Source organism: Bidens hawaiensis, unplaced genomic scaffold (genome assembly GCF_021521415.1).
Source record: "Bidens hawaiensis isolate Kalapana, Puna unplaced genomic scaffold, B.hawaiensis_p1.1 tig00016189_1, whole genome shotgun sequence".
Classification (NCBI taxonomy): Eukaryota; Viridiplantae; Streptophyta; class Magnoliopsida; order Asterales; family Asteraceae; genus Bidens; species Bidens hawaiensis.
Genome location: NW_027492473.1, coordinates 482,135 through 494,705, shown reverse-complemented (window position 1 = coordinate 494,705; position 12,571 = coordinate 482,135). Strand labels below are relative to the sequence as shown.

At 32.8% G+C, this 12,571-nt stretch overlaps 1 protein-coding gene, 1 long non-coding RNA gene and 1 pseudogene across 3 annotated transcripts; 1 reads left to right on the top strand and 2 right to left on the bottom strand.

The window, feature by feature from the left end:
• The first annotated feature begins 1,145 nt into the window (after window positions 1–1,145).
• LOC143550843 (purple acid phosphatase 2-like) lies at window positions 1,146–5,436 on the top strand. The gene is made up of 7 exons (XM_077041426.1): window positions 1,146–1,477; window positions 1,577–1,777; window positions 2,513–2,627; window positions 2,699–2,928; window positions 4,322–4,460; window positions 4,539–4,881; window positions 4,972–5,436. The coding sequence occupies exons 1-7, from the start codon at window positions 1,307–1,309 to the stop codon at window positions 5,165–5,167; spliced, it is 1,395 nt and encodes a 464-aa protein (XP_076897541.1). The 5' UTR covers window positions 1,146–1,306; the 3' UTR covers window positions 5,168–5,436.
• Window positions 5,437–9,753: 4,317 nt separating this feature from the next.
• On the bottom strand, window positions 9,754–10,772 carry LOC143550823 (uncharacterized). The gene is made up of 2 exons (XR_013138392.1): window positions 10,705–10,772; window positions 9,754–10,149 (listed from the first exon to the last, which is right to left on the bottom strand). It is a non-coding gene; the product is annotated as an uncharacterized LOC143550823 (long non-coding RNA).
• An 80-nt stretch (window positions 10,773–10,852) lies between these two features.
• LOC143550798 (chromatin remodeling protein EBS pseudogene) lies at window positions 10,853–12,296 on the bottom strand (annotated as a pseudogene). Its single transcript, XR_013138386.1, has 3 exons — window positions 12,134–12,296; window positions 11,718–12,063; window positions 10,853–10,964 (listed from the first exon to the last, which is right to left on the bottom strand). The product of XR_013138386.1 is annotated as a chromatin remodeling protein EBS pseudogene (transcript).
• Between the last annotated feature and the right edge of the window lie 275 nt (window positions 12,297–12,571).

Here is a 12,571-nt window from a genome sequence, read left to right as displayed (position 1 = left end):
ATAAATTTGTAAAAAATAAAAATATTGATGACCTTTTCAAATAAGTAACTAATTTCTATAACAAACTCCATTGTCAAACCTTCTAATAAGCGAGAAATATTGATATACTTACGATCTCAAACTAATTAGATAATTTACGCAAATTTCTTAACGATTTCTCCTTTTTTTTTTTACTTCTACCAACTATACCTCCTCTAGTTAGGCAGATTCTTGGTTTTCAAAATACTATTTATTAAAGCAAAACAAATTAAACTGATATAATGAAATAAATAAAAAGTCATTAATATGCGTTACATGCTATCTATTCTAGCATATATTCTTGAAACATAAGTTAGAAAGGAAAAAAAAAACACACTTTATATTTTACGAAATTTGTTTTGATTATATATTTAAGGGTTGGCACGTAATTGTTCTCATCTTTATATATGTCTATGGTTTTAAACTCGTTTTATAAAAAAATAAAAATAATAATGCACATAAGGAATAATAAAAATAGAAGTTATTTCTCATTTTCAAGCCATGGCAAAGCCAAAAGCAAATCAGAAGAAACAGTTAATGTGAAGCATATATTTATTTTGTAAGATTCTTTTAAATGCACAATATTCTCTGTATTTAAATACCATTAAATAACCGTGAATAAGATTTAGAACACTTCAAAATTAAACGGTATCTCCAAAAAGAATATTCTAAAACAATAATTAAAACCATACAAAAAAATATATAAAAAAAAGCAAATCAGTTAAACAAAGAATAGTTTTTTTTTTTAATCCAAACGGGTAGATTTTGGTCTTTCATATCAATTCTAATAGGTTAGAAAGTCAAGGACGAGAAACGAGCATAAACTAGAGTCTTGAGTCTTGACCAATTTTAAAGGGAGTAAATCCGAGAATAGAATATTAGACTAACTAGTTAAATCAATAAAAAACGTTTTAAATTACAGTCTAGTTTTCAAAACACTTATTTCAACCCATTTACTCGTGCGTACAAGTTAATTAAACTTTAGAAAAATAAGTCGAATTATTGTCATCATAAAGGCTAAAAAGTCTATGTGGGTGCATGATTTATAACAAAACAAAAAAAAAGTAAAACAATTAATCATTTTTTCCTTATTAAATCAATGGATCACAAGGAAAGACAAATCTTTTGTTATTATCAAACCAAACATATATTCTTAAATTTCATTATATTAAATATCAACCTCTTGAATATAATACCAAAAGTGTTGACTCAAATTCTCATTTCCACTATAAAACGCCCTCTTCTTGTATCCAACCTTCGTCTCAAAACCAACACTTCACTCCTACTAATGGGTTTACTATACCTATATTTTTACGTTATTCTCTTAATATTAAACCATGTAACATTCATCGAGGGCGGGTTTACGAGCTCTTTCGTTAGAACGGACGCTAAATCGGTCGATATGCCTTTCACTAGCGACGTGTTTTCTCATCCTCCAGGTTATAATGCACCTCAACAGGTAATGTTAATTTCTAAGCATATGTAAATTGTGAGAATTAGTACTAGTTGTACGTTGTGCATTGATGGTTGTACGTTTGTCTGGTTTGGTTTGTTGTAGGTGCATATAACACAAGGAGACCATGTGGGTCGAGCAGTCATCGTGTCATGGGTGACTCTAAGCGAACCGGGTTCGTCTACTGTCGTGTATTGGGCTCATAACACCCGAAAAAGATTGAATGCCACCGGCAGAGTCACGAGATACACATATTATAATTACACCTCTGGGTTCATCCATCATTGTACTATCAAGAATTTAAAGGTAAGAATTATTTGGATTTAAATTTGTATTTATGCAACACAAATATTTTTTTAAGGTTTTAATTAAATGAGTATTCAAAATTAGGACAACGGATTATTCCTCGGTTTAACTTTCCGCAACTCACGTGTTGTGGCAAGTTAACCCGTGAAAAAGTTTTTAAAAAAAGTAGGAATTTTTACTTAAATCACAAAAATGATCACGTTTAATAGACTTGTATATTGATACATTATTGACTTGTACATTATAATCTAAACCTCGTTTTCAAGGAGAGAAAAATTTATACAACGTAAACATCAAACATTCCTTAAAGTATCATGTTTTAAATGATATAAGAGAAAAATGAAAAGAAAAAGAAAATGTGATATGATGGTGTCAAGTGTCATGAGTGATAAAAGAAAAAAACTATATTGTTAAATAAATAGCAGTAAAGAATAGGTGAATTATATATAAATTGGACGTTTAAATAAAAGAAAGTCATCGTTTCAAAATAATTAATAAGTTTATAAGTTTGTATCATGTGCTGAATAAAAGAGTAACATTGTGTTATAGCATTGGTTAAGTTTCCATAATTAATATAGAAAAAAAATTGATAGAATATCAAGAAAAAGTTAATAAAGTATAAGTTAATATTTTTTATTTAATTGTATAACGACTGATAAAGATTTTAAAATAAATGTGAATTTTAGTTAAATTATATTTATTGATAAAGAACTAATTTGATATCGAATGATGCAGTATGATACCAAGTATCACTACAAGCTTGGAACCGAGCTAACCACCCGGCGGCGGTTCTGGTTCATGACTCCCCCAGCGGTCGGACCAGACGTCCCATACACTTTCGGGCTCATGGGTACGCTTTGAAATTGAAATGAATTTAATTTTTAATAATGTGTCCGGTTCGGTTGATCAAAGTTTGTGCAGGTGATCTTGGTCAAACATACGATTCGAACATTACACTTACTCATTATGAAAAGAATCCGGTTAAGGGTCAGGCAGTGTTGTTCGTTGGCGATCTGTCGTATGCCGATCATTATACGTTTCATGACAATAATCGGTGGGATAGTTGGGGCCGGTTTGCCGAACGGAGTACGGCTTATCAACCGTGGATTTGGACTGCTGGCAATCATGAGCTCGATTATGAGCCGAGTATCGTAAGTAGTATAATAAGTGACCAATCATTAAAAGTATTAACTAAGAGTTTTGTGGATAATATATTAATATGCATAGGATATAAATAGGATATAAATGTGAAACGAAATTTGGATTTGACCTATCTTTTTTTTGGGTGGGGTGGGGGGGGGGATATTGGGTCTCTGAAGTTAAACATGTGAACACGTTTATTTAGCTGAACATGTCATGTTTAGATTAAGTTGTCGAGTTCATAAGCTGGCATGTTCAACCAATTATGTGTAAAAGAAGAAAATATGTTTTTTGTTTTAACTAAAATTTACATGTATTTTATATCAATACTTCAAAAGTTAAAATAGACATAACATTGGGTTCTTTTAGTTTGAATTTAATTAAGCGGGACCAGCACGATCACCCAATAGAATGTTGCCGCTTAAAGACGCTCATAATTTTATATGCTTTTTAACTTTTCTATAATCTTAAGAGTATTAGTCCATGTGTATTGGAGGGGTTACAATTGGGGACGAATTATGACACGTGGCGCCCAGTCAGTATGAAGTGGAAATTTGTTTTTGTGGTGTAGTGGTGTAGGGGCTACAAGTTGGGCTCACAGTGTCTTTTTTTATTATTTTCTTTTTATAATTAAATAAAAACCAATTTATTCAAATAATTAAATAAAAATGCATTAAAATTAAAAAGAAATACAAAAAAAAATACATAACTAAAAATATAAAAAAACATATAGCTCGGTTGGCGTACATGTTTAGGTTCGGGTCGGGAAATTGAAACGGATAGCTCGGTTGGTTTAGGTTCATCGGGTTCCATTGTAAGTTCACGTTCGGTTGGTTTTGCGAACCATGGTGTTGACCGAAAGGAGTGAATGGGTGGTTCGGGTTGTTTCTAGGATTCATTTTGCATATACATACATATACATATACATATATATACACACACAACATATATACATATACATATACGTATGTATACACACACATACATATAATATAATAATAATATTCTTCTTCCACAGTGGTAAAAACACCTCGCCCCCGGCCCAATTCGCCCACTTATCGCCTGGGGGGCGGTGTTCGCGCCCAATCTCGCCCCAATTCGCCCAAGCCCGAGCCCCACTACACATGGCCTTAGTGTATAAAAAATGTAGAATAAATTATATTACTTGGTTAAACGGATTGTTTTCATGTCAATTCATGAAACTTCATGTCGGGTTAGTGTTCATATGTCTAAGATCATTTTAGTTTCGTGTTAGATTCAACCCGATAACTTGCAAATGAAACTCATTTAACACCCTATTTTGAGAATGCTTTTGGAAAAAAAATAAAAAAAACTTATTTGACTATTCTGTTTTCTTTTTCTTTTTCTTTTTTTTAAGTATGTTTCATGTTTGTATTCTTTTAGGGTGAAACCAAGCCATTTAAGCCGTTTCTTCATCGATACCGAACTCCCTTTCAATCGTCGGGAAGCACCGAACCCCTTTGGTATTCAATCAAACGAGCTTCGGCTTACATTATCGTGTTGTCTTCCTACTCGGCTTATGGTACAACTCGATTCTTTATTCTCCAAATGTTACATGACTCAATATAAAGCACATAACATATTAACATGGCATATGTAGGTATGTACACACCACAATACCAATGGCTATATGAGGAGTTCCCAAAGGTAAATAGAAGTGAAACACCATGGTTAATTGTTCTCATGCATTCACCATGGTACAATAGTAATAGTTATCACTTCATGGAGGGTGAGACCATGCGTGTCATGTTCGAGCCATGGTTTGTGCAATACAAAGTGGACCTTGTGTTTGCCGGTCATGTTCATGCTTACGAAAGATCAGAACGTATATCAAATATCGCTTACAATATTGTGAACGGGGAATGCACGCCGGTACATGACCAATCCGCCCCTGTGTACATAACCATCGGCGATGGCGGTAACACTGAAGGCTTAGCAAACAAGTAAGAATATATTTAATAACTTATACACTTTAAAGTTTGAAAGCATTATTAAAAAAAATTGTAACATTTTAACCATATGTCCATATGTAGCATGACCGAGCCACAACCGAAGTATTCTGCCTATAGAGAAGCGAGCTTCGGGCATGCAACATTGGAGATCAAGAACCGGACACACACATTTTATAGTTGGCACCGCAATTCAGACGGATATGCTGAACGATCCGACTCAGTGATGTTCTTTAACCGATATTGGCATCCTAAAGACGACTCGACATCTACTAAGTAGCCGACGAAAACCAACGGGTCAATAGAAACAAAGATTAAGAGACATTTTTTTTATGTAACTTTGCCGTGACATTTTATATATCTCTGTGTGGTTGTATCTTGATTTTGGTTATTTAAATAAAAATTTGAGTTTAAATGATTTTGAAAAGATAGAAGGGAGTTGAAAAAGATGTGAAGAGTTGATAATATGATATGATGGTGACAAAAGGTACACCACAAATGGGCGAGATAGGCTCGGGTTTGTGGCCCATGACGCACACGATTCTGGTCTACCAAAAGGTGCACCTTTTCTCCATCTTTCCTAATAAAGGGCCTAACACCTTTTGTCCACTACACTATATGTTAAAAAGCATCTAAAAATTTGATTATATTCTACTTAGAGAATCTATATGTCGGTTTTAGATGCTCTTTTTAGGTGTGAGATGGTGTAAAAAAACCTATAAACGGGTTATGTGAGAGGAGGAGAGAGAGATGATGTATTTTCAAGACGTTTTTTGAGTTAGTTTTAGCAATGAGAGAGACGACGACTAGGTAGAATGGACAAGTGCATAAGGGACCACGTTTTTTAAAACCACCGTTGTGAGTGCGCTCGTATATCATTTGACTCTTTAACATGAATTGCACTTTTGGTGAAATTGACGATAAGAGTAATTATTGTCAAGAATATTTAGTTTTAAAAACCCTTTTACGGCTCATATTAGACATCTCAAGGTCTATCACAAGAGATGTAAATCAAGCTTCCCAAGTAATTAGCTATTATGGCAGGATAACTAGTTCCTAGATTCAACAAATTGAATGGGATTATCTCTTAGTGCAATAAAATCTTAAATTAGAGCAATTGGTCTTCTGACTCAATGGTATGGGGTGATGGTTAAGGCTTGAGATTCTCGAGGTCTCAAGTTTTAAACCTGACTTAAGGTGGTTTTTCCACGGTTGCGGGTTTCCTCCTTGATGGTGTTTTTGAGTAAGTTAGGTCCGAAGTGTCAAAATAAGTATAAATGGTTGACCTCCCGTCTTATAAAGACTCACTCATATATTGAAGGTGGATCCAGACGTTATTAAAAAAAAGGCTTATAATAGAATACTAGCTTTTGAACTCGTGTATTACACGGGATTTGTCAAATGACAAAAATAAATAAATTCTGTTATTTAAAAAAAATAAACAAAATGAAAGGTAAAAATAAATTAAATAAATCAGGTATGATATTTTAATTGTGATTCTTAAAATACTTCTCATGATTGATATTACGTGTAGCTTAACATACCATATAATAAATCTAAAAGATTCATTGATGATGATTATAAACCGAGTTGCTTTAAATGTAAGGTCCTCCACAAGCCTTTAAGACTATATTAGTTTTTATTGAAGTTGTTTTGAAATGAACCAAAGTCACCATTTTTTAAAATGACCCATACGCATTCGATGATTGCCTCATGTCAAATCAGAACGAAACATGTGATACAATTGTAGTTCGAAATGCGACAAACACAATTTGGTAATAGGATTGCATGTCTGAAAGGCGTCTTCATATTAAACGCAACATATGATACAAATTTTGTATACAAAGAAGTATTTTCGAATTTCTAATCATCACTTTAAGGTCTCATTTACCATGTAAATTAATGTATTAGACAAAGTATATGATTTATGAATTATAAAATTTTCACGTTTCATGACTTATAAAATGTATCTTCTTCATGTTTCACTACGTGTACCACACATGGTGGATAATATGAACTTAATGCAATTTTTCGTGTAGCAATGTTTAAAAGATGGTGATCAATGTGCATATAGACAATAATCTTGAGTATAATGTCATCAGATTACATATATGCACAATATATACTTTTATGCGATGTTGAAAAACCACAACCAATCCAATAATTGATTATATTTAGCATCAATTCTTCTTGAATGGTGATTATAAACGTGACATTTATACACCTTTAAATAGTTAATAAAATCCATCTAACTATGCTATAACCCAATTGATAAAATGGTTTTGACTATGAATAATTAGGATAAATGAGATGAAATATTAGGAATTATGATGAAAAATTAGGCTATGAGTGAATGTATGCTTGACACCTAAGCATCAACACTTTTTTATTAGTAGAGTAACATAAGATTTGTTTTGTTGAAATTGGTTATGTAATAATTGTTTATTGAAATAAAAAAACAAAATTTTACAGTTTCCAAAAAACAAAGAATTCGGTTTTATAACTTTTTAGAAAAATAACTGAATTACAATTACAAGACTCCAAATTTCTTTAGGCATAACTGATCATTGTTTTAATGCTTAAATTTTTTTTAGTATGACTACGTGTAAAATATTAAATTAAAGATACAAAATTAATAATCACAATAATTGGAAATTTAAATTAAACAGAATAATAAAAAACTTATATATATGAAGTGAGAAGTCTCGCATAATTCAAACTGAATTCACGAGTCCTTATTGTTAAAATATGTGTTGACATTTTTAATAAAAAGTAATGTATACATTGAGCAAAATTATGTTTTAGGTTTTATATTATTGTAAAAAGTTATTAATGTATGCATTATATCTTGAGATGTAACTCATGGGTTAAACCATTTTCACAAATGACCCATGGATAGCATGGATTAAAGAGAAGAGAGATTAGAAGATTAGTATGGAATTTTAATCTAGGAATCAATGTGATTAGGACATCTAGGCATCATTATTGTTGTTTATCAGTATTGTAAGATGTTGCATGGTGTCTAATGCCGAGATCATCATGATTATTGATTTTATTAGTATTTGACCATTCAATAAACATCAAAATCATATTGATTATAACCAACCACTTTAATAAATGTTTGTTGAAACTTGGTGGCATCCTTTGTAGATTTTGTGGCAAACCCTTTCCTTTGTTTTACTTGATGCCTAACTTTAATTATTGGGTCACTTTAGCTCATGAAATAAAGTTTTTAAATCTTTCACCGAAAAACAAATTTAAAGTAAATCGTGGTTTTTGTTTTTGTGGTTTGTTAAAATCTGCGTTTTTAATCCAATAATTTCAAATATGTGATTTTTGTCCATGTGGTTCATTTCACTTGCGATTAAACCTGACTCCGCTAACCATGTTAAGCCTGGTCGTTAAATACATCAGAATGTCTTTCACGTGAGGGGCAGTTTTGTTCTTTCTCCCCAGAAAAAAACCTCAACCCTAATTCGCAAGACCCCTCACGTGAGGAGATGAAGTGTATTTGGAGAAAATTACAAAATTGCCCCTACATGAGGGGCACGTTGATGGTTTAATGATCAAATTTAACGGGATTAGTAGGGTTGGGTTTAATCGCAAATAAAATGAAATCACAAAGACAAAATCACAAATTTAAAACCATTGAACTTAAATTACAAATTTGGTCAACCAGAGTTCACTCACAAATTTATTAGAAAATACTGTATTTCAACCTTATTAAGTGGGCTTCATATATAGGGTCAAAAATGTAATTATCAATTCAACATTGTCCCCATCTCTTGATGAGAAGCCATTACCTGAATTTGACCTTGAAGAATCTCTTTTTAGCCTCACAATTGGTTTTCCCACTTTTCAAATATAATAATTAAATATTGGTTCAAAGATTTTCTTCTTTTGTAGTTGAATTTAAAATTAAAATTTTTATTAGAAAAACAGAATTTTGTCAAAAGCAGTTGAAAGTTTTCAAAACGTTTACATCTAGTATCCAGCTCTCGTATCTAGTATCAATATCGTCTGCTTTGTCCTCAATATTTAGCCCATCCAGAAACTTACAGACTTGTTTTTGGTTAACCTAGTGCCTATGAAGACCTCCTAAAAGGTCACATATCTTAGTACTATTCGCACTTAAGTATGCTTAATTGTGAGTTTTCATATGCTCCACGGCTATCTAAACCCAAAACGCGCCGTGATTTAAGAGACATAGCATTCTTTATAAACCAAAAATCTCTTCTATTTGTGGTCGATTTGAGATTTGTCTAAGATGTTACAGATGGTCAGTTAATTTTCTCTGTATCGTTACAATATATTTGTCAAAATAAGGTTGATTTATGAATTTATTAAGAGGGTTGAAACTAGTGAACTATGGCTGCAACAACAATAGAATTGTAGAGGCGATCAAGTTTATCTTGAAGCCTCTAAACTATTTTCTCTATAAAGAAAATACTTAAAACCTCCATTGAATCTCTATAATAAATAAAAAAATTGATAAAAAGGATAAAGCAATAATTACTCTATTTTTTGAGGATGACTATAAAATCAAGAAAAAACGTTTGTAAGGTATAAAATCAAGAAAAAACGTTTGTAAGGTAGAGATAAAGATGAAGAATCGGATGTGTGAAGTAATTCAAAAATAAACAAAGTTTGGAAAATAATGTGTTTAAGAAACCCACGAATTCAATCTAGTTGCAATTTGCTATATTCTATAAACCAAACAGATTAAAATGAATAATAAAAAAAATGAAATCAGATCTCAGTAATGAAATTCCAACAAACCAACCGCCCCTAACATCTTGACCATCCCAACTGTCATTATTGAGGCTATGTTACAAACATAGGTTACATAATCTAATGTTTTAATGATTTATATCTAATAACTTTGTCATTATAACACAAATATCAAATGAAACAATGATGAATAACACAAGAAAAGTCTTACAAACACATTTTCAGCTATCTAAAAACATGCAAACAAATAATCTAAAAACGGTACAGATTTATACATATATATGATGTATACATAAGAAACACAACATTGATGCACACATACATGATACACCAGAAAACCACAAGAACTAAGTGAGAAAAAACTAAATTACATAAACCCAACAACCAAACACTTTTTCAGAAACAAATATACATTAAGATTTACTATATCACAACATTTATCGTCTTAACGTGTTGATTTGTCATCTCGTTTATTTATATATTGAAACAGCGGTTTTAAGTTTTATTCCTCCGAAGACGTTTTGTCCCCACCTGAAATATTATAACAATGACCAGCTTAAAATCAGATTTTGATGGTAATTAAACCACATCTTTCATAAAGATTAACACACACCCATACACATTATATAAATATGCATGACAACAATAAGAGAGGAAAATTTGAGAAAATTGTTATTGTCTATTTGTCTGGTAACAATTTCAACTGAAATTGCAAAAACTGTTTGCTTGTTTAATACACTGTCAAGAATCTGGATTCAAATTATAAATGACTGTTCATATGTCAATACACAAACGACTGTCATATGTCCTATAGTTTTAAGAAATTATCACAAAACCGAAACATTTTACCTCATAACTTAATATTCTTATAATTATCATACACCAATACAGAAAGGTCTATAAAGAAACCATAGAAAATAGCTCAAACATTAAGTAAACACGCCCATTGAAACTTCTAACAAGAAAAATAACCAAAAGATTGAAGCTTTAAAAAAAACAGAGAATGTAATTATGTGAACCAGTAATGCAAACTGGACTACTGAAGCATAAAGATCTTTATTTTCATATTGTTAGAACAAAACATACCTTCGTATCTGTTTGTCTGGAAGTCGCATGAGAATTTTGAAGAAGTTTTTGTTCTTCGGTTGAGCAGCGTGTCAACCCAATACAAGCAGGGTGAAACCTGAACCATAAACAGTGAAATAAGTATTTTGACCATTGACAGCATAAGCATTCAAACGCATGCAATGCTAAGTAAATGACAACAGACAGCATACCAATCTGTGCAGCCATCGCATTGAACCATTAGGTCATCAGGATTGTAAGGCATCTCACACTTACAGTACCTGCCACATAACATAAATGATAAAACCAGTCTAATCAACCCTAACTTTGAGATTAATTTTAATTAACCGGTAATTAATTCAAAATACCTAATTTGAATTATGGCAAACACTTAAATGGATTAACTGAATGGGGTGCAAATGAGCCAAGCTGCTCGCGAGCTACTCGAGCTCAAACTAGCCGAGCCTCAAATAATAAAGCTCGTTTAGCTATCGAGCCTGAGCCTTGTATGGGAAGCTCATTTAGGCTCGTCGAGCCTTAAAGAGCCTCGTGTATTTTTAAGTTTTACCTCTTTTGGACTTCTATGTAATATTTTCACACTGCACACCAAGAACAGGCCAAGCTTTTTCGAGCTCGACCCAAGCCTCAAATAAAGCTCGTTTAGTTATCGAGCCCAAGCTCAAACCTGCGGCTCGTCGAGCCTTGTGTATTTTTAAGTTTTACCTCTTTTGGACTTCTATGTACTAATTTCACAATGCACAGCCGAGCTTGGGCCAGCTTTGGCTCATTTAATGTACTACACGAGCCCGGGCCAAGCTTAGGCTCACTTTAGGTTTTCATTATAATATATGAAAATAATTAATACTTTTAATAAAATAATTTATAAAAAATAACCGAGCTGAGCTCAAGCTCACGTAAGTCAAAACAAGCCGAGTTCGAGCTCTGGTAAGTCAAAACGAGCCGAACTCGAGGCTAGTCGGCTCGTTCACACAACTAACTGAATCAACCAACAATCACAGAAAGGTTAGACATACACAGCAACTCTATCAGGATTAAACGCTCCAGTAACCGAATTATACTCAAACCGACAGAAATAATCGTCGTTTCCAACGGCATCAAGCTTCGTATAGCTCTTAAACGTATGAACCGTACACTTTCCTTCAATCGAATCAGCACTCTGCACGTCACGGTGATCAAACAAAAACACCTCTTTGCTGCCGTGAAACTGTCTCCGGCCACCGATCGATTCCTCCGGCCGGTAATACCACCGCACGTGCACCTTCACGTTACCTCCTCTGCCGTCCGATTCAATCTTCTCAACTTTCGCCACGTAGGACGGCTTCGACGGATGAGATGGCCGCATCAACACGCAGTCTCCGGCTGAAAAAAAATGAAGTGTTAGATAACGAATTGAAGATGAGTGAGAGATGAATTGAGGAATTGGATATACGTTTGATTGATTTGTTGGTTGATTTGATGGTGTAAGAATCTAGGGTTAGGGTTTTTCTGGTTTTAGCCATTGGACGGGATGATGAGTGATGGATGAAAACAGTAACGGGATAATAATAATAATATTATGTTGGAATGGAATGGAATGGAATGGGAAGTTAATTTACCGTCAAAGTGTGTAGACGCTTTTATTATTAGTGTATAAGAGTGAGATATTTTAGGAATAAGTTATTATGTCGACGTGCATGAATCAGATTTGTGGATGAAAATCATTTGCTTTATTTAGAAATAACTTTTATCCTACAGTACTACACTCGTGAGTGAGTCGTATACGAGACATTATGGATCACATAGTTAAAAAAACTGATTTGAGTGTGTAAAAGTTATTGTATTTCAACCAACTTATCAGATTTATTTTATATATATTCAACAATTAGTG